The sequence below is a fragment of the Saimiri boliviensis genome, chromosome X, assembly GCF_048565385.1.
Source record: "Saimiri boliviensis isolate mSaiBol1 chromosome X, mSaiBol1.pri, whole genome shotgun sequence".
In the NCBI taxonomy this organism is placed as follows: Eukaryota; Metazoa; Chordata; class Mammalia; order Primates; family Cebidae; genus Saimiri; species Saimiri boliviensis.
Window position 1 is genome coordinate 40,950,146 of NC_133470.1, and position 27,543 is coordinate 40,977,688.

The following is a 27,543-nucleotide window of genomic DNA, read 5'->3' on the forward strand; positions in this document are numbered from 1 at the left end:
AGAAATTCTCCCAATGCTAGGGGTTTTAAGCAAACAGTACATACACTGTGTTTCTCAATGGAAACATAATTGGCATTTGAGGTAGAACAATTCTTCCTCAATGTGGGATTGCCTTCCTCACACCTCAGGATGTAAAATACACACTTGGCCCCTGGATACTCAATGGTATCAGCACCTCCTGGTCAGGGCTGGCACTAGGGTAAGGCGATTTAAAACGTCAAAATTAATGCAAGCCAGGCACAGTGGCTCATGCTTGTAATCCCAGCGCTTTGGGAGGCCGAGGCAGGCGGATTACCTGAGGTCATGAGTTGGAGACCAGCCTGGCCAACAAGGTGAAACCCCATCTCTACTAAAAATACAAAATTTAGCCATGTATGGTGAGGTTTGCTTGTAGTCCCAGCTCCTCAGGAGGCTGAGGCAGGAGAATCGCTTGAACCTAGGAGGCAGAGGTTGTAGTGAGCCAAGATCATGCCACTGTGCTCCAGCCTGGGCAACGGAGTAAGACTCCATCTCAAAAAATAAAAATAAAACAAAACAAAATTAATGCAAAAAATCTAGGAGGAACAAAATATCAAAATGCCAAATTTTTAATAAAGATTGGATCAGTATTACTGGTTTTTCCTTTTGCATCAGGCTCCAATAGCATTTTGTTCATCATGAATTTCTGGCATTAAATTGATTTTTTTAATATTATACTAAAACATTATCTAGCTTAATTGCTGAGTTTTGGGGGCATCCCTTAAATGTTGCACCCAAGGCAAGTGCCTCACTTGCCTTACCCTAGTCCAGCCCAGCTCCTGGTCATCGTGACAACCCAAAACCCCTCCAAATATTTACAAATACCTTGCTAAGTTGAGAATCTCTGAAATGTGGCTTGATTTTTCTCATAGAACTACAAGTCCAAAGAGAAGCAGCCTGGGCCTTAAACAGTGGCTCCCTGATGCCAACAAGGACCTAGGTTTCCTTTATCTCTGCCATGCTCACAAGATAGCTGCTGTGCCCTAGGAATTACATCCTAGTGTAGCTGCACCAGACTAATCTAGTTCAACTTTTATATAACAAAATCGTGATTGTTTTCCAGTTGCCCTGGACCCCAGGGTTAAAGGTCATACAACCTGAGCATGCCTAGTTGAACCAAGTGTGCACAGGTGAAACCTAAGTGCTTGGACCAAGGAACAGGGACTGAATTAAGAAGCAGATACCGTATGGCAGGATCCAGGAACCAAAAAGTTCGAACTCTGGTGACACCTCACGGCAGGATCCAGTCAGATTATGCCTCCCAGCATCACCTCATTGCAGGATGCAATCAGATCACACCTCATTACCTATGCTTATGAAATCGGACCCAGCCCCCAGCTCCACGAGACAGATTTGAGTGTTTCCTCCTGTCTCCTTGCCAATCAACTCAATAAACCCTTCTTGCTGCAAAAACCTGGTGCTTTGATGTTTGGCTTTCTCTTGCATGCAGGTAAATGGACCCAGTTTGGTTCGGTAATGCTAGTTCCAGACAGGAAAACTAAAGGAGGACAAAGGGCAGGGAAATCATACCCACTGAGCCTGTTTTCATTAGAAAAATAGTAACATTCCCAGAAGCCCCACCCAATAAACCGTAATGCATATATCATTGGCCAAAAGTGAGTCATGCGGCCAGCCCTAGCTGCAAGGAGCCTGGGGGAGGTAACACGTTTAAGTGGGCACAATTCCAGCCTGCGTAAAACTGATCTGCCTATAAGAAGGAAGGGTAGAATGCATAAAGGATAAATAGAAGTGTCTGCCATGGGGGCCATTCGGGGTAACAAATACTGGCTCTTTTTGGTGACTGCAAATGGCATTTTCTCTGCTTATAACGTGATAGTCTACTTGAGCAAGGCATTTTGGTGGTTGCTTTTAGAATTATGGATTAAAACCTGGAATGTTGTCTTAGGTTGGGTCCCATAGAGGCAGAGCCTGAAACAGGGATTTTAGTGCATGTGATTTATTAAGGGCACACTCTTGGGAGAAACCTGTAAGGGAGTGAGGGAAGCAGCAAAGGAAAGGGAAATGAGCCGTGCAAGGAAGGATGCATTCTCAGGTCAAGTGTAGCCTTGGCCCGATGCATGAGGGGCTATGGAGCCTGAATCACAGCAAAGAATTATCCCTCCTTCAGGCAAGGAAGCTGACCTTTTTTAACCCTTGATAAATCAGTCAGTTATTAGCTGCCCCTGTTGGGGGAAAGGGGCCAATGTAACCTCCCAGGTGAATCTGAGAGATACAACTCCCATCAGCCAAGAGCAAGTCTCCAGAGACGGTTACAGGTGTGAGCAGTTTGTCAAAGCATTTGTCACAGCTGGGGGTGGGGGAGCACCACCCCAGCATGGATCTGGGTGGGCACAAAAAGCATCCACTGCAAAGATTAATTTTAATACACTTTCCCAAAGACCACCTTTATTTTAACTTTGTATTATTTGAGAGTGTAATGCAAGATATATTGCTAGGATTAAAAGCTACTGGAAAAACTGGCAACAAGTTGAAAATGTCTCGGTTTTAAGAAAAATGATTAACAGGTGTTGACTTGTTTTTGTTGAACTGCTAATGCAGAAAGTACTTTATAATTTGCTCAGGGTATTAACCAGGATCTAGTCCGTAGTTCACAATCTCATCAGAGCACGTAAATATTTCATAGTCTTAGTGTCTCATTTAAAGCTCAATGAATATTTAATTGAAGTTGACCAACAAAATAAGTGAAAGAATTACGACGTATTTAGTTAGACCTGAAATGAGCAAGCTCTTCATTTTCTCAAGTAGTCTAAAGCTAAAATTATTCCAGCTTCACGAAATATTCTACATCATTTTATAAGTAATTAAAGGGCTGCAAAATAGGCTTGAAAGGCACACATTAAACATTGAGAAAAACATGAAATACAATGACTTTTCGACTTTAAATGCAAGAGAATAGTTTAATATTAATACATCATGGCCTACATTATTTATTCAGTAGTGGATTAGTTTAAAATATTGTCAATACTCTCTTTTTGACATGAAGTAAAAATAGAATCTTTTCTTTGGCCCATGGAAAGTAAACATCCTATAAGATTGAGAGTAATAGAAAACTATGCATAATCCACCCAAGTCAGTCGGCTCAGAATTGTTTTTGAACTCTGCGTCCAGCACTGAGCCAGGTACTGAAAATAATCCAAAAAAAGAAAAAATATTGGCCCATGTTGAAAGGAAAGATTGTTTCCCAGGAAAGAAGCCTCCCTATAGTCTGTTAGATCTCTATAAGTGTCGGAACTAGGCTTCAAAAAAAAATGTGCACTCTAATTGATCAACCCTATCACAGATGACATGGTGATGTGTCAATTCTACCAAATTTGAGGACGTTTTAATTAGAGTCAAAGTACTGACAACCAATCCATGTTAAAAGCTACTAAAAACCACCTGGTAAACTTAGTGTGCTATGGTTTGAATTCTTTATCTAGTCCTGAACTATCTTTTAATTACACGATCTCAAATAATCTAATAACTAGTTCTTTCTGGAGAACAGAACATAGGGCTGTGATACAGGGCTGTCTGATAAACAGAGCATATACATATAGCTGGTTGCCTTTTCTTTCCTTTGATCTTAGTCCTTTTTTAAAATATTCAAATACATTTCCTTTTCTAACTTCCAATATGTCCATATGTATGTGTGTGTTTTATGTGTAGAGACATATACATTAGAAAATTCCAACTCTTTTCTAATAATGGCATTGCTTCCTTTCACTATTTTTATTGCCATGTCACATTTTAGCCCTTAGCGATGAGGAGTCATAACTATGGCTTATTACTAATTAGTATGGAGAAAAGAAGGCATTTTTCTGTTCGTATTAAATGCCACATTCAGACTCAAACACAATTATTTGGTCAATGGCAACTCAAAAGTAAAAGTGACAATCTGACCAGACTCTTAGTGTCTATAGGACGGATTATCCCATCCAGTGAAGGAGAAGGGTTAATAAGCATTGGCCAAGAAAGATAAACATTTGCAACCAATGTGCCTGATAAAAAAGAGCAGAGCAAGAATAATTTTTCTTTGTTTCGGATACTTTTGTTCTTGAATTTATCTTTTCAGAAGAACTAACCTTAGTCAAAAGAAGCAACCTTTCACTTAGGAGGAATGTTTAAGAGATTATCATATAACACAATGACTATAGTTAATAACAATGTATTGTACACTTGAAAATGGTAAGACAATAGATGGTGTTTTCACCACACACAAAAAAATGAGATGCACACGAATTAATGCATATGTTAATTAGCTCAATTTAGCCACCCCATAGTGTATACATATTTCAAAACATCATGTTGTACACCATAAATACATACAATTATGTTTGTCAGTTTAAACAAATAAAGACAAGAAGAAAAACACTAAAAATAAAACATTAAAATAAAAGCAGTAATAAGTAGAAAAGGCAAAAAGAAAAAGAACTAGCCTTAATATTTACACTGAAGACTCCTACTTTCTCAAAACTATTTAGCATCTATAAAATTCTAAGACTGCATTTCTCCCAGCATCATGTGGCTTACCTGTTTATCAAAAGCTACCCATGATGGTAAATCGCTCCCATCTCCTTGAGGATATATGGTACTTTTCGGCTTTATCTTTTGCCCCAGAAGTGGTTCTCCACCTATTCCAGGTTTTTCCTCACTCACCAACATCATAACATTGTTGCAAAAGCCCCAATGTTGGGATTTGTGAAACTTCTCCTTTCCTACCTGTGAACACAAGAGATAACATAAAATAGCCAAAGTTAGTCTCGTGTGTGTGTGTGTGTGTGTGTGTGTGTGTAATGGAGTCTCGCTCTGTCACCCAGGCTGCAGTGCAGTGGCGCGATCTCAGCTCACTGCAACCTCTGCCTCCTGGGTTCAAGTGATTCTCCACCATGCCAGGCTAATTTTTGTATTTATAGCAGAGACGAGGTTTCACCATATTGGCCAGGATGGCTCCAATCTCCTGACCTCATGATATGCCCACGTCAGCCTCCCAAAGTGCTGGGATTACAGTTGTGAGCCACCGTACCTGGCCCAAAGTTACTCTTTATGACTTTTCTAACCTGTTTTAAAATTTTCACCAATACATTTTCTCACCATGTATTTTCCCCTCACAAAATGCAAATAAAGAGGCAAATAATTATGATCAATCATTATCCATAAAGTTGTGTCACAATCTTAAATTTAAATCATTTTAACCAATTCAAAACATTGAAAATCAGTAAACACAAACCTAATGCTCCATGCTATATAAAACATTAAAAAAATGACTCTTACTGCAAGTAAATATTTAGAACATTAGCTTGCTAATTGGTCTTTTCTATTTGTTTGCCAAGAATGCAAACAGAAAAAAACAAAGAGAAAAAAACTGCTCTGCTTCAGAATAAAATGTGTATGTAACTGTTTTCCACAGAAGTCTAAACATTATTTTCACCCAGAGAACAAAATCTTTTCCTCATTAAAGTGAATATAACAGGAAATTCTTCAGAGCTGACATTCTCCTTTAATTGCAAAACCTTACCTCCCACCTTTTCTGCTGATCTGGATAGAGAGGAGGAAACAGATACAACTACCAAGGGTTGTTGACAAGGACATGGGCAACATCAACATTTGTGCACTGCTGGTGGGAAGGTAAAGTAGGACAATCACTCTAAGGAGAGATGTGGAAATATGAGCAAAGAGAGAGGCATATATGTCCTATGACCTAGCCCAGGCGTCCCCAAACTACGGCCCGCGGGCCGCATGCGGCCCCCTGAGGCCATTTATCCGGCCCCCCGCCGCACTTCAGGAAGGGGCACCGCTTTCATTGGTGGTCAGTGAGAGGAGCACAGTATGTGGCGGCCCTCCAACGGTCTGAGGGACAGTGAACTGGCCCCCTGTGTAAAAAGTTTGGGGACACCTGACCTAGCCAGTCCACTCCTATACAAGTATCTTGTCCTAGGCACAAGGAACTACGTATCAGACTATTTGTTACAGCATTGTTTGCAAAAGTGAAAAATAGGAAACCATTGAAAGTCTACCCATAGTAGAAAAGATACATCTCTTTATAAAATGGTATATTAATACAGAGTCTAATATTACATGTATCAACACAGACAAATCTAGGCCAAGTGTGGTGGCTCATGCCTGTAATCCCAGCACTTTGGGAGGCTGAAGTGGGAGGATCACCTGAGGTCAGGCGTTCAAGACCAGCCTGGGCAACATGGTGAAACCCCGTCTCTACTAAAAATACAGAAAATGAGCCGGGTGTGGTGGTGTACACCTGTAATCCCAGCTACTTGGGAGACTGAGGCAGGAGAATTGCTTGAACCTGGGAGGCGGAGATTGCAGTGAGCCGAGATCACACCATTGCACTCCAGCCTGGGCAACAAGAGCAAAATTCTGTCTCAAACACACACACACACACACACACACACACACACATATACACACCACAAATAGACAAATCTGAAAAACTGTCAGGCCAAAAATATAGGTAGCTGAAGTACACATAAAATTTCACAACACATATGTAAACCTAGAAAATACTCAAAAAATATAGTAATATTTATGGCTAAAACATGCATAGAAATGATAAGCAGCAAATTCAAGATTATGTAATATTCATGATAATAAATGAACACCCATATGCCCCACAGCCCTGCATAACAAATAAACACTTCAGATATAACTGAAGCTTTATCTCAGAGTTCATAGCTCTGCCTCCCTTCTCCAGAGGTAACTAGTATCCTGAATTTGTTTCTTTAATGTTAGCACATCGCCCAATACTGTATATAGCCAGGGCAATAGTGTCTTGTAAAACATGATGCCTTGGCAGGGAAGTCTGATAGGGTCAAAAAGACCTCATTTCCGCTGGGCGCGGTGGCTCAAGCCTGTAATCCCAGCACTTTGGGAGGCCGAGGCGGGTGGATCACGAGGTCAAGAGATCGAGACCATCCTGGTCAACATGGTGAAACCCCGTCTCTACTAAAAATACAAAAAACTAGCTGGACGTGGTGGCGCGTGCCTGTAATCCCAGCTACTTAGGAAGCTGAGGCAGGAGAATTGCTTGAGCCCAGGAGGCGGAGGTTGCGGTGAGCCGAGATCGCGCCATTGCACTCCAGCCTGGGTAACAAGAGCGAAACTCCGTCTCAAAAAAAAAAAAAAAAAAAAAAAAAAAGACCTCATTTCCTTTTGTGGTAAAGGCAGCCTGGAAGAATGGGGAAGGCCTGAGTAGCCCTCCTCAGGGGAGTTAGGGCCATAACAGCTGCCCTGGGCAGATAACAGTCCAACTGTAGGGCTGGGGGAGGAAAGCTAGATGCAATGGTTAAGATGGTGAGCTGTAGCTGGTTTTGCCCCTACCTCCACCATTCCCTCCACTCTGTCTCTTTCTTTCTCTCTCTCTCTCTCTCTCTCTCTCTCTCACACACACACACACACACACACACACACTTGCTCACACATACAATCAGATTACCACAAGTCAGTCCCAGATACCCACAGAACAAAGCAAAAGTTGGGTTTGAGAAAACAAGTAGTGGAATAATATAGAATTTTATAATGATATACTGTCTCCTAAAGCAAGTAACTCCAAGTAATCACAAGTCACCTTGAACCAACAAATGTTTCTTAAGTACTTACTATAGTCCTAGCTTTGTGCCAAATACACAAGTTAAAACAGGCATAAGACTCAGCCCCTACCCTGAAGAAAAAAAAAAAAACCCACAATCTTGCAGCGGAAGCAAGATTTAGATATATACAATGATATGGTTTAAATGTTTGTCCTCTCCAAATCTCATGTTGAAATGTGATTCTCAATGTTGGAGGTGGGGCCTGGTGGGAGGTGATTGGAGCATGGGGGCAGATCTCTCATGAATGGTTTCCCACCATCCCCTTAGTGATAAATGAGTTGTCACTCAGTTAGTTCACATGAGATCTGGTTGTTTAAAAGAGTCTGGGACCTGCCCCTTCTCCTTCTTTCCCCCACTTTCACCTTTGCCTTCCACCAATTGGAAGCTTTCTGAGACCCTCATCAGAAGCAGATGCCAATACCACACTTCTTGTACAGCCCGTAGAACTATGAGCCAATTAAACCTCTTTTTTAAATAAATTACCCAGCCTAAAGTATTTCTTTATAGCAACAGAACAGCCAAATACAGAAAACTAGAAAACAGCATAGCTACCATTTTTGACCACTTGCTAGGAGCTGGATGCTTTACTAAGGGTTTTATATCTTATTTCACCTTCACAGAACTATTTCATCAGTGTTATTTCTGCCATTTTTCCAATGAGGAAACCAAGGCAGAAAGAGGGAGACTAGCCCACCCAATGTTACACAGTAAGCAGAGGAGCTTGCAGCTGAACCTAAGGTCATGTGACCCTAAGCTCTGGTAAGTGTAGGGCTGACCAGAGTTCTCTATGAGAGAGGAGAGGCAAGGATGTTCTGAGCAGGATTACAAGTGATATACTGCAGCTGAGCTGACGGTGCCTAGGGTAAGGGGCAAATCTAATAAAAAGAAAGTCAAGTTCAAGTTTGGAAGGAGGGTGAATTAGAGTAGAATATATAGGAGGACTGTATCATGAAAAGCCTCTCATGTAAATATCTTAAAAGTCTCCTTCATCAGAACACCGGAATATTTACTAAGGCCTAATACTGGCCAGACCCCATTCTAGAGTATGGTATAAAGATGAAGTCACAGCCAGCCTTCCTCCCTCTGAGGAGCTTTCTCCACTATTCAAAGTTTTCTCCATGGATCTAGGTTTCCATATTCACATGGAAAAAGCCCTTGCCACTATTAAAGGCCTCACTCAGCTACCTGTCCCCCAGATTTCCACAGTTTGTTCATATGTACCCTCCTCTTTGATCAGACCACATCTTACAGCTTATAAGGTACCTTAATGTCTATTCAAAGTCATGTCCCTGGTCAGGCTCTACCTTTATACAAACACCCTCTCCATCAAGGATCAGCTCATATCCCACTCCATAGCCATCCCTTTCACAAACATCTGGTGAGCATCCATTGGGTGCTAAGTTTAAGTTGTGAGAGACTTTGGGGACATGGCTTGGGCAAGTCACAGCTCCCAACCCTAGAATAGAAGCCAGTGACTATGGCTCTGGATTTGGCATTGGGTTTCATACACATGACAACAAAAACACAAGCAACAAAAGGAAAAACAAATTGGACTTCATCAAAATTAAAACTGTCTGTGTGTCAAAGGATACTATCAAGAGAGTGAAAAAAAAAATCCACAGAATGAAGTCTGGGTGAGGTGGCTCAAGCCTGCATCCCAGCAACACTTTAAGAGGCTGAGCTGGGAGAATCACTTGGGCCCAGGAGTTCAAGACCATCCTGGGCAACACAGTGAGATGTCATTTCTAGAAAAACAGACAAACCAACAAACAAACCCATAGAATGACAGAAAATATTTGGAAATCATAAATTATAATGGTCTATTATACAGAATATATAAAGAATTCTTACAATTCAGCAAAAACACACACAATTCAATTTAAAAATGGGCAAAGGACTTGATAGGCATTTCTCCAAGGAAGTTATACAAATGGCCAACAAGCACATGAAAATATCTTCAATGCCATTAGTCATTAGGGAAATGTAAATAAAAAGTACAGTGAAACCAGACACAATGGCTAACACCTATAATCTCAATACATTGGGAGGCTTAGGCAGGTAGATCACTTGAGTCCAGGAGTTGGAAATCAGCCTGAGCAACATGGTGAGATCTTGTCGCTACAAAAAAATACAAAAATTAGCCAGGCGTGGCGGTGCATACCTCTAGTCCCAACTACTTGGGAGGCTAAGGCAAAAGGATCCCTTGAGCTCATGAGGCTGAGGCTGTAGTGAGCTATGAAGCCATGATCACACACTGCACTCCAGCCTACACGACAGAGTGAGATCCTGTCTTAAAAGTAAGTACATACATACATACATATATATATATATACATACATACAATGTGATAACACTTCACACTCAGTAGGGTGGCTATAATTTTTTTTATATAGAAAATAAATGTTGGTGAGGATGTGGAGACATTGGAACTCTCACACTTTGCTGGTGGGGATGATACTAGCATGACTGCTGTGAAAAACAGTTTGGCACCTCCTCATTAATTTAAACAAAGAATCATCATATGATCCAGCAGTTGCATTCCTCAGTATATTCTCAGGAGAACTGAAAACATACATCCACAGAAAGAAACTTAGACACAAATATTCATAGAAGCTTTATTTGCAATAGCCAAAAGGTGGAAACAACTCAAATGTCTATCAGCTGATGAATGGTTAAACAAATGTGGTATAACCATACAATGGAATATTATTCTGCCATCAAAGGGAACAAAGTATTGATACATGCTATGTGGATGAACCTTGAAAACGTTATGCTAAGAGAAAAAAGCCAGATAAAAAGGGCCACATATTATATGATTCCATGTATATGAACTATACAAAATAGGCAAATTCATAGACAGAAGGCAGATTCATGGTTGCCAGGGACTGGGAGGAACAAAGAATGTGGAGTGACTGCTTACTGGGTACAAGGATTCCTTTGAAGCAATGAAAATGTTCTTGAAATAGTGGGGACAGCTACACAGCATTGTGAATGTACCAAATGCCACTGAATTGTATACTTTAAATGGTTAAAATGATAACTTTTATACTTTGTATATTTTACCACAATAAAAAAAAAAAAACAGCCAGCATGAGATTCATACACCACAAATGAGCTATGTGATGACCAAGCCCAGGGATGGGCAGATTCATGAGGCTTTCCCTGACCACCAGTCCTTCATCATGTACATGCACCTTAGTATGTGCACATACTCATGTTTGTTTTGTCTCCTCAACTAGATGACACATTTTTTAGACTCTGGGACCGTGGTGTGTATTTCTTCCTTTTTCTATGTCCCCTCACCATCTAACATATTGCTGGAGATACAAGAAGCCCATAACATTTGAGTGGTAGATTCACCACTTGCCAAATTGAACGTTGTGGATCTGGATCAAATAGGCAACAATGAGCCATTTGTTTCCCCAGGGACACAGGGACAATACGAGGCAGCACGTCTGAAGACAGATCCACTAAGTGTGAGCAGGGTGGGTTGGAAGGGGGAAGGTCTGAAGGCAAAAGACTTTTTTTCCCTTTTTTTGAAACAGAGTCTCACTCTTGTCACCCAGGCTGGAGTGCAGTGATGTGATCTCAGCTCACTGCAACCTCCGCCTCCCAGGTCCAAGCAATTCTCCCGCCTCAGCTTCCCAAGTAGCTGGGATTACAGGTGCCCACCACAATGCCCAGCTCATTTTTGTATTTTTAGTAGAGACGGGGTTTCACCATGTTGGCCAGACTGATCTTGACCTCTCGGGCTCAAGTAATCCGCCTACCTCAGCCTCCCAAAGTGCTGGGATTATAGGCATAAGCCACCATGCCCTGCACAAAAGAATTTTAAAGAGGCCACTGCCATGTCTTAACATGAAGATCTTCAACGAATCTTCAACTGTAATTGATTAAGCAAGCCACAGCATGCCAATGCTTGAGCTAAGCGTCCCTGCACACAAACACCCAGGCCACTCTTTCCACGGATGCCACCCTACCTGGTAATGGAGATGATTACAGAGGACACACAAGAATGTTCATCTTCTATCCTCTTCCTTTTGATTAAGGTAAGGCTAAGTCTGAATTTGATAGTACTGACCAGGCGTCCCCAAACTTTTTACACAGGGGGCCAGTTCACTGTCCCTCAGACCATTGGAGGGCCGCCACATACTGTGCTCCTCTCACTGACCACCAATGAAAGAGGTGCCCCTTCCTGAAGTGCGGCAGGGGGCCGGATAAATGGCCTCAGGGGGCCGCATGCGGCCCACAGGCCGTAGTTTGGGGACGCCTGGTACTGACTATACGTCCCAAACACTTGCCTATACAAAAGAAAGCAGGCCTCAGGCTCATAACATTTTGTAGGCATCAAATCTAAAAACACTGTTTTGTTTTCATTTCTTTTTTTCTTACCATGGCCTTCCACTTAGATCAAGTGGTGTGGTTTTCATTTATGGTAAAGACATAAAGTTTCCCTTTTAAGTATGTTTTAGTTTTCCAAAAGTGATTCAATTCACAAAAAAATATTAAGTAAATAATGGATTGGTTGGCATGTAGATACATTTTTTTAAATTCCGAAGGTAGCATGTACGCTTCTAAAGTTTCACAACCTCTGACCCCATCAAACAAATGTCACAGGAGTAGTTAAGTTTGTTTTATTTTATGTATGTATGTATGTATGTTTATGAGATGGAGTCTCGCTCTGTCACCCAGGCGGGAGTACAGTGATGTGATAGCGGCTCACTGCAACCTCTGTCTCCTGGGTTCAATCGATTCTCCTGCCTCAGCCTCCCAAATAGCTGAAATTACAGGCACGCACCACCACACCTGGCAAATTTTTATATTTTTAGTAGAGCTGGGGTTTCAGCATGTTAGCTAGGCCTGTCTCAAACTCCTAACCTCAGGTGATCCGCCCACCTCGGCCTCCCAAAAGTGCTGGGATTACAGGCATGAGCCACCATGCCTGGCCTGAAGTAGATAAGTTTAAAGCACCTGGGGGGAGGACAAGAATTAGGAGACAGAGAAGAATAGTGATCCAGGAAGCAATGTGACCCTCAGGACCCATGTCACATCCACAGTGTTCAGGAACCTGGAGCAGAACAAGGGAGAAGGCAACAAGGGATTGACAGGCAGGCATAACAAAAGGGCTGGGAAGGGGAGACTGAATATACCTAGAAGGCGTTGGCCAGAAGACAGAGTGAAGTAGTAGGATAAGCCACACAACTAAGCAAACAACAGTGACTGCAGTCAACTTATGATCTCCATACTCACGTGGGCCCTAACTGTCTCTCCTTGCAGTACTGGCTTACTTGTGTCCCTGGTAAGTCAGCAATCAACAGCACTAGCCTCTCCCTTCTATGGCCTCCTCTCAATGGACTCATAAAGACCCTCAAGTCTTTGACCTCTTAGAGGAAGAAAAGCCTCCTTCAGCCCTTAGTCTTGCTTTCATTACCATCTTCACTCCCTTCCATCCTCTATCTTCATGTTTCACAAAACAGTAGTCTGCAGTCACCGAGAGTCCCTTCTCCCCTCCATTCACTCCTGCACTCTGGATTGCCATTCGATCTCCCCTATTAGGCCTTACCTAGTGTTTGAAAGGTCTAAAGTCCTCTAACTTGAGACATGAGGTTAAGCATATAAACAGAGGCCAATGCCTTGGAGGTTTAAAGAAGACTGGATTTTGTTTTGAGCTGAGCATAGTAAGGATCACTCTGGCCACAATACAAAGAACTGGGGATACTGCAAGAGTTCAGGCAAGAAATGATAGTGGCCTAGACCAGGGTAACACAAGTAGAGGTAGTGGAAGTGATCAAGTTCTGTATATCTTGAAGGTGGAACAAAGAGGATTTACCAATAGATTAGATGTAGGGTGTAGAAAAAAAGATGAGTTGTTAACAAAACCAAGTATTTTGGCCTGAACAACTAGAAAAATGGAGTTTTAGATGCTGGGATGTAGAATGGTGGGAGAGAACTTAAATGAGAATTCTGGAGGTAGGAGGCAGGCACAGGAGTCCAGAATTCTATTTTGGACATGTTACGTTTCAAGATACCACTCAAATAAGCAAGTAGAAATGTGGACTAGCAGGTGGATATAGGAGTCTGAAGTTCAAGCAAAAAAGTCAAGGCTGGATGTAAAAATTTGACATACATCAGGTGATGGATGGCATTTAAGGCTACAGTGCTAGAATGAATGATGATAGTGCAGAAAAGAAGTCCAAGACTGAGCTTTACAATATGCCAATGTTATGTGATTAAGGAGATGGGATAGAATTAGCAAACAAGACTAAAAAGGAGTAGCTGGTAAGATGGGCAGAACACCAGGAGAGTTGAGTATCATGGAAAATACGTAAAGAAAGCATTTGAAAGAACGCATGACCCACTGTGTTAAATGCTACTGATAAGTCAAATGAAGATGAGGCTTGAGACTTGACCCCCTGATTTGGCAACACGGAGGTGGCTGGTGACCTTGACGAGTGGTTTCAGCAGAATCATGGGGACAGAAATAGCTTGTGAACCATATGGCTCTTTGAACAGCTCTAGGTAAGGTATCAAAACTCTTAAGTTTCTAGTATTTATAATTTCCTTAAAATAACCCAAGCTCAGAAAAATGCAAGAAATAAATAAAAGATCATCTAAATGTCATCTCTTAAAGTCTTCTCTGACTGCCAGAGGCAGAACATTCTGTTCCTGTATAGATCTTCTATTAACGTCTGGAAGATTACCCTGTCTTTAACTATTTAGGAACTTATCCTTTCCCCTTTCCCACCCCCCAGCTGTATCACTAGGGCCAGGCCAAGTGCCTAGAACACAGAATACCATGTTTTTTTTTTTAAAAAAAAAATAACAGATGTGCCTTTGAAAGGGCAGCAGTGGTGCAGACAGAAACAAACAATCTCACAAGCTTCTTCTTGATTCATTCATTCAACAAATCAGCCCCCTTCTATATGCCCATACTTCCTGTAGAGCCATCAGTGTACTTAGAACACTATGCTATAGTTTTCTGTTTATTTACTTGTATTTCATACTAGAGTTTGTACTTTCTGACAGTAAGGACTATAGGGCCTGGCACATAGTAGGTGTTCAATGATCATCTATTGAACGAATAGAACATAAGCTGTGGATTCTTTTCAAACAATCAGATATTGTCAGCTGATCTTTCCCTGTTCGTGTTACCTGGGTTAGACCCTTTTAAATTTAATAATCAAACATTTGGAATGGAGAGCAGAACCAGGGAGTAATGGGGTCATAAAGGATAGGACAGGAGATCTGGCATCAGAAGCCTGGCATCCACCTTCCAGCTTTGCCTCTATGGGCCATGTGATGCTGGAGCAGTCACTTTACATCTCCAGAGACCTCTAGCTTGCCATGTCTAAAGTGAGAATAATACCTGCTTCACGAGACAGTGGTTAGGACTAAATGGGAGAATCTCTGTGACTGTGCCTGCTTGTTAGCATTTATTATTTTGTTTTCTCGAGAGGAAGGACTTGGTATTAGCTTTTAGAGAGAACTGCGTCAGAGCTCCAGTAAAAAGAGACCAAGTACAGGAGTTCAAGACTAGCCTAGCCAACATGGTGAAACCCTGTCTCTGCTAAAAATACAAAAATTAGCCAGGTGTGGTGGCACGCACCTGTAGTCCCGGCTACCCAACAGGCTGAGGCAGGAGGATCACTTGAACCAGGGACGTGGAAGGTGCAGTAAGCCAAGATCGCACCATTGCACTGCAGCCCGAGTGACAGAGTGAGACTCCATCTCAAAAAAAAAAAAAAAAAAAAAAAAAAAGGGACCAAGTATGACTCCCTTACTAACCAACCTAAGAGCTTGTATGTTCTCATCCACAAATAAATTTATAGATTTATCTCCACTTTCACGACATTATTGGTCATAATATTTACTCCAGGAACATGTATAAATTATCTGATCATCATTCCTGGGTCAAACTTCACTTTTAACACTGTTCCTCTTAGTCCCATGCAAGCAGGGCCACAGTCTGTCTTATTTCTTACTCAACATTTAACACAGGGCCTGATAGGTATGAATCAATAGTTCTCAACTTAAACCATACCATCTATTTTTAAGATTTATTTTTTGGCCAACCCACTATAACGGACCCTATGCATATAGATTAGGCTATAGGAATTCAAAGGAGTATACTATGGAGTGGTAGATGCCAGAGAAATATTCATGTAGAATTTGAGTCTTAAAGTGAGCCTTGAACCATGCAGTGAATTTGGGCAGAGTAAGAGAAAAGACGCTGAAGCATGTTGAAGGACCAGGACCAGACCCAGCCAGATACAGCAGCATTTCCTACAGTAGTGGGAAATAAATGTTGAACAGTTGATATGAAAATCAATCCACAGAGAGCCTTAAATAGCAAAATCAGACACTTAAATGCCATCTTATGGGGTATAAGGCTCATTTCTGCTGTTATTTCTAAAGGAGGCTGAAGAGGTAGACTGAAATGAAAGCGCCCTCCACAAGGCTAGCCTTCCCTTCCTGGTCACCACCACAGCTGCATGAGGAAGATAAGGGCCTGGAAAACACAAGGGCGGAAGAGAGATGCCTGAAACTGCCTTTGCAAAAATTATGGCAGTAAAAGAAATGGTACCTAACTGACTCCATCATGCTTCTAACCTCCAAGTTATTCATTCCTGGGCATAGGCCAAACTAACTTTGAGAGGAATTTATAGTTTAAATTTGAAACAAAGGTGGTAACAGCCCCTCCCCAAAACAAACCCCCCTTCCTTGCCCGAGGACTGGATTGCCTTTGTAAAACTAATAAATTAGCCACAAGATGAGAAATTATGGCTTAGGAGTCACGCAGTCAGAGGCCACAAGATTCCTAACCTCCCCAACTTCTCCCATAGATAACATTACTATTATAAAACCTAAGACTGGTGTTCAAGATATTTTTCAGACCCTTCATTCTGATGGATCAGCTGGCACCACCCAGACAGGTAAACTGGCTCATCTGGTCTGTAGCCCCCATCCAGGAATTGACTCAGTGCAAAACGGCAGCTTCAACTCCCTATGATTTCATCTCTGAACCAAGCAACCAGCATTCCCCATTCCCTAGGCCCCTGCCTGCCAAACTATCTCTTAAAAATGTCTATCTCCAAATTTTCAGGGAGACTGATTTGAGTAATAAAACTCTGGTCTCCCATTTAGCTGGCTCTGAGTGTATGAAACTTTAATGCAATTCCTCCGTCTTGATAAATCGGCTGTTATCTGGGCAGTGGATAAGAAGAACCCATTGGGCAGCTACATGCTTGCTGCTTTGAGGCGACAGCAGCCACTGCACACCTGACACCACCACCACCCCCGCATACATACACACACACGCACACATACACACACACAATTGCTACAAACTCTTACCAGCACATCTTTGTCCAGCTATAATAGTAACAATAACTAAGAATATCATATGACAAGGCCCTTTAATTTTAAAGATTAAAACCCACCAAGGTCAACAGAGTTGTGTGGAAGCACGTGGGGCCCATAAAATCCACTGATGCTATAAAAATTGAAGAGAAACCAAAATATATCAAAGTCAGAATGCAGTTCATTCAACCAAGTTGCTACTAAATTTATGAGCAAATTCTCTACTCAAAGAGTATTAGCCAGATACTTGTTAAATATTTCCAATTCTCTTGCTAAATAAAATAAAATCAGTCACACCTAATTACATAATGTTTTTAGCATGAAAGGAACTATTACTAAAACATCTCCAAAACTTTTGACTTGTGAGCTGTGAATTCATACAAACTCAAAACAACAAAACATACACTTTTTTCTTCAGTAATGTTAATTGCTATTGTTACTTAATTGACGTAGCATACAAAACTCCATTTTTGCACTATTAGAGTATTAACTTGAAATTTCAATTCAGAATTCCATACCTTAGAAACAAGCACGTTGAGAATTTGTTTGATATGATGTAACAGTCCATAGGGCACTTGTTTAAAATATTTGCCCCCCACCCCCACACACACCCTACACACATATACAAGCTTGAGATTTGCATTACAGCCTCTTAAGATGGCATGGCAACTTTTCCTTTGCTGTAGTGACTGTGAATTGGTACTCAGTCTCAATTCAAGGAAATTAGCAAGTGTCTTAGCAAATGATAAAGTTAGGAGCATAACTATTCCTAGATCAGTGCTCTTTGGCATCTCAACTCCCTGACTCCCATTCCACCACTGTTGGAAAGGTGGCAGCCAAATCCAGACTCTCTGCTTCATATCAAATTAAAAGCTAATACCAGCACCCCCACTTCATTGCTAAAAATTGGAAGGGCAATTTTAGCACATGCGTAGGTTAATTAATCAATTAGTTATCAAGGCTGCTACAGAAACCGTAAAGTTAATCCAAACTGAGAAGCTGGCTATAGTCATCTACATCAGGAGCTGTTGATCTGTTTGCAATCTCTATTTCAGAACTCCAGCACAGCAGTCTCCTGTTTCTTTCTAGGCTACACTCAAAAGCCCAGATGCTCAACAACCACAAGGCAAAGGCAGAAAGAATGAGGTGCTTGGTAAGAATGTGACAGCTTACTAGGACCACCATGAGCTAGATAAGCAGATAAAAATGTCATTTCTCTTGCCATGACAGCTAACAATTGTAGCACTGTTCTAAGCACTTAAGAAACATTAAACTCTTTTTATTATTATTATTATTATTTTTTTTTGAGACAGGGTCTTGCTGTGTCACCCAGGCTGGAGTATAGTGGCACAATCACAGTTCACTGCAGCCTTGACCTCCTGGGCTCAAGCTGTCCTCCTGCCTCAGCCTCCTGAGTAGCTTGGGACTACAGGTTCACACTACCACACTCTGCTAAGTTCTGTATTTTTTGTAAAGATGAGGTTTCACCATGTTGCCCAGATTGGTCTTGAACTCCTGGGCTCAAGTGATCTGCTCACCTCAGCCTCCTAAAGTGCTGGGATTACAGGTGTGACCCACGATGTCTGGCCACATTAAATTCTCTTAATCAGTGGGGGTATTAAAGGCTGGAAACGGGAAGGAAAGGAGGTGGAGAGAGGTTGGTTCACAGATAAAAACTTACAGTAGATAGACGAAATGAGTGCTACTGTTCTGTAGCTCTGTAGGGTGAATATGGTTAACTTTAATTTATTACATATTTTTGAAAATCTAGAAGATTTTGATTGTTCCCAAAACAAAGAAATGATAAATATTTGAGGTGATAAATATGCTTGATTTGCTCATTACACGTTGTATACAGATACGGAAATACAGCTCTATATCTCATATATATGTACAATAAAAAAGGGAAAACCCAATGGAAAAATGGGCAATGGATTTGGAAAGGCACTTTACAGAAAAAGGAAGTGGAAATAGCCAATAAACATACTAAAATATAGTTAATCTCATTAATAAATGAGATGCACATTTTTTAAATGCTCTTAATCCTCAGAGAGAAAATCTCTAACTATATTCTATCATCATTCCCATTTTATACATGAGGAGTCTTTTTTTTTTTTTTTTTTTTTGGATCCAGGGTCTCACTCTGTGTAGCTCAGGCCGGAGTGCAGTGGTGCAATCATGGCTCACTACAGCCTTGACCTCCTGGGCTCAAGGGATCCTCCCACCTCAGCCTCCTAAATAGCTGGGACTTTGGGTGCATGCCACCACACCTGGCTAATTTTTGCATTTTTTTCAGAGGCAGGGTTTCACCATGTTGCCTAGGCTGGTCTCAAACTCCTGGGTTCAAGTGATCTGCCAACCTCAGCCTCCCAAAGTGCTAGGATTATAGTCACTGCGCCCAGCCTACATGGGGATTCTGAGAGACAGAGTTTTAGTAATTTGCCCAAAGTCACTCAACTAGTATAAGTGGTGAATCCAGGATGCAAACCTAACACCTGAGCCCTTAAGCATTAGGCCTAATATTCTTTGTGCTTTTTTGAGAAGAGTAATAGACGTCTCCTTGTTTAAGTCATCAGAATTGAATTGTTACTTTTGCTTTTGGCAAATATAATAGCAAAAACATCCACCATGATCTGGAAAGGAGGAAATTGACCAGATAATTGGATCTAGACTCAATCCCTTAAAAGCTGGGGAAGTATTAAAAGAGAGTGCTGTAGCAATCCCTCTACAGTCACCAGCAGTTACTGGAGATTTGGGAACTGAAGAGAGACAGTTAATATTTAATATTTTGATAAACATTAACAAAACTTATTTTTCTATTTTTTGAGGCTAATAGAAAATTTGACATAGAATTATCTAAAACTATCATTCTTAGATATTTCTGCCTGATCAGATTCTGGACTAATTTGCTTCTATTCTGTGAATAGTGTTAGGATTTTTTTCCTCCTTCATCTAATATTTATTTTTAAAATTCATTTTATCTTTTCTTCTTTTCTGTACTTCTATGGAGAAGAAAAAGTCATTCAGCAGATACTGTGAGCCTCCCAGAGAAAATAACAAAATTGCCTCAGGTATAGTGGGATCTGAGAGTGTAAGACTATAAAAGCATGAAAGCTATCATTATTTATTAATTAAGCTAAATCACTCAAAAACTAACCCCAAATGTGCAAATTAAAAAAGCACGTCAAAGAAAACCTCAAACATTTTCAAGCTAATTTTCCTTTCTTTCCAAAACTAACTTGAAAAAGTGTTGTGCTCATGATTCTTAGCCACCAACTCAATATAACAGTAAGGTTGATTTTATATATCAATTGAAAACACTGGCTCATTACAGCTGATTGATACAGACATTCCCAAATTTCTTCTGCCTTGCAAGTCTTCATTTAAAAACTCCAGAAAAAGCTAAATGCTTCCACTTTATTTCCGCAGCCTCTTTTTCAGGAGTCTGTTTTGAAATTCTATGAAGGATTTTTGCTCTCTTGAGCCAAGGGACAGATGCAGATCACCTTGCCCTCACTCACCTCTTCTCTTGAAATGTATATATGATCCCTGGAGCTGTGGCAGCCACCTTGGGATCATGGGCAGGATTGCAGAAATGTTGGCTGAGACAAAGTTAAGCCTCTAAACATGTGCCAGCAGCCAACTACTTTGAGGGCAAGAGAATAGGGTCTGGAGGCAGGAAACCTAAAGCCAATTCATGCTGACTTCTGGAACTAAATCAAAAGGAAAACCACAACTTTCCACCTCTAAGTAACAAAACGACTGCAGGTAGGCAACTCCCTTTGCGATCCCACCCCCAACCTTTTTCTGCATGGCAGATGAAAAATCAAAAGTATCTCTGATTGGTTGCAGAGAGATACACTCTGCATTTTTTGCATGTAACTATATAACTTCTCTTTAGCCTCTGATTGTTTGTTTCTCACAACCAATCAGATACTTGCATAGGGTATCACCTTTGTAACCACACTGCAGCCTCTGATTGGTTGCTTTCTGCAACCAATCAAACTGATTGCAGGCCACTATTACTTGATAGGGTCTACATCAAGTAACCAATGGGAAACCTCTAGAGGGTATTTAAACCCAAGAAAATTCTGTAAAGGGGCTCTTGAGCCCCTATGCTCTACCTGGTCCACACTGTACTTTGATTTTCAATAAATCTCTACTTTTGTTGCTTCATTCTTTCTTTGCTTTGTTTGTGCATTTTGTCCAATTCTTTGTTCAAGATGCCAAGAACCTGGATACCCTCCACTGGTAACACTTCCAGACTTCTTGCTCAGTGAAAAAAAGAAATCCCTCCTTGTTTAAACCACTATTGGTCAGGTATTCCATCACTTGCAGGAGAAAACATTACAAACCAATGCATGCAGTCTCTAAAAGCTATCTTTATTTTTTTTTTTAGCATTTTTTTTTTTTTTTTTTTTTTTTTTTGAGACAGAGTTTCGCTCTTGTTACCCAGGCTGGAATGCAATGGCGCGATCTCGGCTCACCGCAACCTCCGCCTCCTGGGTTCAGGCAATTCTCCTGCCTCAGCCTCCTAAGTAGCTGGGATTACAGGCACGTGCCACCAAAAAAGACAAATAACCTTGACAAAGAAAAATAAAATGGAAGGAATCACTGAACCTGATATTAAGGTTTACTATACAGCTATAGTAATAAAAACTGTGTGGCAATGGCACAGGGATAGACACAGTGATCAATGAAACAGACAGACAACTCAAAGGCAACCCATACAAATATGCTCAAATGGCTTTGTAAAGATTCAAAAGCAATTCAGTGGAAGGGTAGCCTTTACAACAGATGGTGCTTGAGCAACTGGACATCCATAGGCCAAAAAAGTTCATCACAACCTAGATCTCACAACTTATATAAAAGTTAACTTAAAAGCCTTTTAAGTTAATTAGGCTTTTAAGTTTCAACAGGACTTTTTTTTTTTTTTTGAGACAGGCTCAGTATCCCCCAAAATGGAATACAGTAGTGTGACCACAGCTCACTGCAGCCTCCACCTCTTAGGCCCAAGCCATCCTCCCACCTCAGCCTCCCAAGTAGTTGGGACCACAGGTGCACACCACCACACCAAGCTTTTTTGTATTATTATTTTTGTAGAGTCAAAGTCTCCTTATGTTGCCCAGGCTGGTCTTGAACTCCTGGCCTCAAGCAATCCTCCCACCTCAGCCCCCCAAAATCCCACCTCAGCTGGGATTATAGGCATGAGCCATCATGCCCAGCAGATCACAGACTTAAATATAAAATGCGAAACTAAATAAATAAATCCTTTAGGAAAAAAAGCTACAAGAGCAGCACAGGAGGCCAGGCGCAGTGGCTCGCAACTGTAATCTTAGCACTGTGGGAGGCTGAGGCAGGTGAATCTCTTGAGCACAGGAGTTTGAGACAAGCCTAGGCAATATGGTGAAACCCTGTCTCTAGAAAAATATACAAAAAAAAAAAAAAAGATAGCCTAGCATGGTGGTGCACACCTGTTGTCTCAGCTATTGGGGGGCTGAGGCAGGAGGACTGCTTGAACCTGGGAGGTTGAAGCTGCAGTGAGCCAAGATTATGCCACTGCATTCCGGCTTGGGCAACAAAATGAGACCCTGTCTCAAAATAAACCACCACAGGAGACAATCTTCATGATACAGGGCTAGGCAGAGAATCCTTAAACTTGACACCAAAAGCATAACTCGTAAAAGAAAAATGTGATAGATTAGACCTCATCAAAATTAGAAACTTTGGCTCTACAAATAACACTGTTAACAGGATGAAAAGATAAGCCATAGACTGGGAGGAAATATGTGCAAACCACATCTCAAAGAACTAGTATCCAGAATGCATAAAGAATTCTCAAAACAGTGAAAAAAAAGAAAAAAACAAGGCTGGGCACAGTGGGTTTTCCCTGTAATCCCAACTACTTGGGAGGCTCAGGCATGAGAGACACTTGAACCTGGGAGGCAGAGGTTCCAGTAAGCCAAGATCACGCCACTGTACTCTAGCCTGGGCAACAAAGTGAGACTCTGCCTCAAAAAAAAAAAAGAGAAAAAGAAAAAATTAAAATTAAAAAAAAAAAACTTACTAAAAAACAATCCAGTTAGAAATGAGCAAAAGACAAAAAGACATTTCACTTAGGTGGATATACAGATGACAAATAAGCACATGAAAAGATATTCAGGAGAGATCCAAGATAGCTATTTAGCAGCAGCTCAGGATAGCAGCTCCCAGTGAAGGCGCAGGGAGTGAGCAGACATCAGACTTCCAGACGATTTTTTGTTGCCCACGGTCCAGGAGATTCCCAGCGGAGGAGCCCCACGGGTCACCAGTGTGACTCTTCTGGCCCGCGCGGCTGTTTTGCCAGTGTCCCGGTGCCACGGTTCTCAGTGTGGAGTATGTAGGACTGGGTGCCCTTTTGGTTGGCATTTGGAGCTCCAGGAAGGCAGAGTTGCCCATTCAGCTGATTGAAAGGGGGGCTGAAGTGGGGAGCCAGACAGAGAGATTCCCGGGCAGAAAAGTGCCACAAATCTCAGCGCCGCTGTTTCAGCGGGGCAGTCGCTGCACGAGAAATTGCATAGATCCAGGTGCCTTTTAAGCGGATGACTGGGGCACCTGGGAGAGAATCCACCGTTCAATTAGGAAAAGGAAAAATGGGGACTCCCAGGTGGGGAGCCAGGTGATCTGGCTTGGCTGGTCCCACCCCCACAAACAGCAGCAATTGGCTGATGGTTGAGAGTTTCGCAGCAAGCACAGCTCAACTCAGGAAGGTCCAGCTCTGTGGGGGAGGGGCTTCTGCCAAAGGAAAATAAAGAAACAGAAATAACATCATCACCAACAAGCTGGACGTCCACTCACAGACCCAATCTGAAAGTCAGCAATTACAAAGACAACAGGTGGATATATCCACAAAGATGGGAAGAAACCAGCACAACAATGCTGAAAACATCTGAAATCAGAATGCCTCTCCTCCTTCAGGGGATCACAGCTCCTCATCAGCAAGGGAACAAGGCCTGATGGAGAATGAAGTGTGATGAATTGTCAGAATCAAGCTTCAGAAAGTGGATAATAAGAAGCTTCTGTGAGCTAAAGGAACATGTTCTAATCCAATGCAAAGAAACTAAGAACCTTGAAAAAAGGTTTGACAAAATGCTAACGAGAATAGACAATTTAGAGAGGAATATAAGTGAATTAATGGAGCTGAAAAACACAATATGAGAACTTCGCGAAGCATGCACAAGTTTTAACAGTCGAATTGACCAAGCAGAATAAAGGATATCAGAGGTCGAGGATCAACTCAATGAAATAAAATGAGAAGACAAGATTAGAGAAAAAAGGATAAAAAGGAATGAGCAAAGTCTCCAAGAAATATGGGACTATGTGAAAAGACCTAATCTACGTTTGATAGGTGTACCTGAATGTGACTAATCAGGTGACTAAGAGAACGAATCCAAGCTGGAAAATACCCTTCAGGATATTATCCAGGAAAACTTCCCAACCTAGCAAGGCAGGCCAATATTCAACTCCAGGTAATACAGAGAACACCACAAAGATATTCCTCAAGAAGAGCAACCCCAAGGCACATAATCGTCAGAGTCACCAGGGTTGAAATGAAGGAGAAACTGCTAAGGTCAGCCAGAGAGAAAGATCAGGTTACCCACAAAGGAAAGCCCATCAGACTCACAGCAGATCTCTCAGCAGAAACCCTACAGGCCAGAAGAGGGTGGGGGCCAATATTCAACATCCTTAAAGAAAAGAACTTTCAACCCAGAATTTCATATCCAGCCAAACTAAGCTTCATAAGTGAAGGAGAAATAAAATCTTTTGTGAACAAGCAAGTACTCAGAGATTTCATCACCACCAGGCCTGCTTTACAAGAGCTTCTGAAAGAAGCACTACACATAGAAAGGAACAATCAGTATCAGCCATTCCAAAAATATACCAAAAGGTAAAGACCATCAACATAATGAAGAATCTACATCAACTAATGGGCAAAACAGCCAACTAGCATTAAATGGCAGTATTAAACTCAGATATATTAATATTAATCCCAAATTTAAATCGACTAAATGCCCCAATCAAAAGACACAGACAGGCAAATTGGATAAAAAGCCAAAACCCATCGGTATGCAGCATCCAGACCCATCTCACATGCAAGGATACACAAAGATTCAAAACAAAGGGATGGAGGAAGATTTACCAACCAAATGAAGAAAAACAAAAATAAAAAGCAGGAGTTGCAATTCTCGCCTCTGATAAAATAGACTTTAAAGCAACAAAGATCAAAAGAGGCAAAGAAGGACATTACACAATGCAACAAGAAGAGCTAACGATCCTAAATATATACACACCCAATACAGGAGCTCCCAGATACATAAGGTAAGTTCTTAATGACTTATAAAGAGACTTAGACTCCCATACAATAATAGTGGGAGACTTTAACATCACATTGTCAATATTAGACAGATCAACAAGACAGAAAATTAACAAGGATATCCAGGACTTGAACTCAGACCTGGAACAAGTAAACTTAATAAACATTAACGGAACTCTCCACCCCAAATCCACAAAACATATATTCTTCTCAGTACCACATCACACCTACTCTAAAAGTGACTACATAATTGGAAGTAAATCACTCCTCAGTAATTGCATAGCATTTCACAGGTTTAAATGAAATATTAGTTAGCTGCTTGTTTGTTACTTTCCTCCCTTATTCCTTCCTGTCGCCATTGTTAAACACAATTATTGGCATAAAAGAGGTTTTTAATACCCATTTTTAGACTGCATTCTAGCCTGAACAATAAAGCAAGACTCTCGTTCTTTCTCCCTCTTTCTCTTCCTTTTTCTTTCTCTCTTTCATTCTTTTTTTCTTTCTTTCTTCCCCCCCAAAAAAGAAAAGATATTCAATTGATTAACCATCAGAGAAATGCCCATTAAACCCATAATGAGATATCACTACATACCTATCAGACAGCTAAAATAAAAATGGTGACAAAACTAAATGCTGACCAGAGCGCAAAGAAACTAGATCACTCATATATTGTTGTTGGGAATGTAAAATGGTAATTTGCTCTCAAAAATAGTTTGATAGTCTTTTTCTAAAATTAAACATCTAAGTATCACATAACACACAATTGCACTCTTGGGCCCTTATCCTAGAGAAATGAAAATGTATGATCACACAAAAACCTACACATACATGTTCACAGAATCTTTATTCATAATAGCTAAAAACTAGAAATAGTCCCAATGACCTTCAAAAGGCAAATGTAAAGAAACTGTAATACATACATGAACTACTTACTACTCAGTAGTAAAAGTGAATGAACAGTTGATACAGGCAACAACCTAGATAAATCCCCAGAGACTTACACCAAGTGGAAAAAACAAATTCCAAAAGGTACATACTTTATGATTCCATTCACGTAACATTTTGAAATATCAAAATTTTAGAAATGGAAAACAGATTCATTGTTGACAGGGCTTAGGAATGGTAGGGTCCAGGGAGTTGGTGGAAGGCAGGGAGGTATGGTTATAAAAAGGCAACATAAGGAATCCCTGTGGTGATAAAACTCTTCTGTACCTTTACTGTGGTGGTAGCCACAAAAACCTATACATGTGATGAAATGTATAGACTAAATACACACATACTAACATACAAATGAATACAAGTAAAGCTGGGAAAATCTGAATGAGATCAGTGGAGTATATCAATGTCAAGATACTGATTGTGATATTATACTACAGCTTTGAAAAATGAGCTGGGCACAGTGGCTCACACCTGTAATCTCAACACTTCCAGGGGCTGAGGCAGACAGATCACTTGAGCCCAAGAGTTGGAGACCAGCCTGGGCAACAGAGCAAGACTCTCCCCCCAACTCTAGAAAAAATAAGTTTTAAAAGTTAGCCAGACATGGTGGTGTGCACCTGCAGTCCTGGCTACTCAAGGGGCTGAGGCAGGAGGATCAATTAATCCAGGGAGGTCAAGGGTGCAGTGAACTATGATTATGCCACTGCACTCCAGCCTGGGTGACAGAGCAAGACCCTATATTAAAAAGAAAAAGAAAAGAAAAGAAAAATGTTACCACTGGGGCAAATGGGATGAGGGGTAAACAGGACCTCTCTATATTCTTTCTTAAGTGAATCTACATGTATGTTCATTTACAATGATCTCAATAAAAACTTCAATTTAAAACAAAGGAAAGAGAAGGTCTACTTTCCTTGGTCACTAGGAGAGGCTCTACTCACGTGCCTTTTATAAAGTTTAGATCTGAAAACAGCTGAGCAACAAATGACTAAACTCTAATGGAAATGATATGGAAATAGACCTGTAAATGATTAAATAAACATCTCTGCTTGAATCTGACAGAACAGTAAGTTTCAATTACCAAATTCATGTGAAGAAGAGAAGGTAGTCTAAATTACACGTAAACCATGCAACTGAACTAATCCCTCCAATCCCCCCCAAAAATCTAGTGGTTTTGACCATTACCTCCTTTGGGATGTCAAACACATCATTAGGAAAGCAAAGAGTTTGTTTAGTCTTCAGCTGGTCAAGCTGGTCACTTTTCCACACTGG

General features: G+C 41.0%; 1 protein-coding gene across 1 annotated transcript in view; it reads right to left on the bottom strand.

The window, feature by feature from the left end:
* EFHC2 (EF-hand domain containing 2) overlaps nucleotides 1–27,543 on the bottom strand; it is a 197,483-nt gene that overhangs the window by 156,055 nt on the left and 13,885 nt on the right. Inside the window, exon 2 of the mRNA XM_074391685.1 lies at nucleotides 4,549–4,737. Coding sequence (XP_074247786.1) covers nucleotides 4,549–4,737 — 189 coding nt within the window. The remainder of the gene's footprint in view (nucleotides 1–4,548; nucleotides 4,738–27,543) is intronic.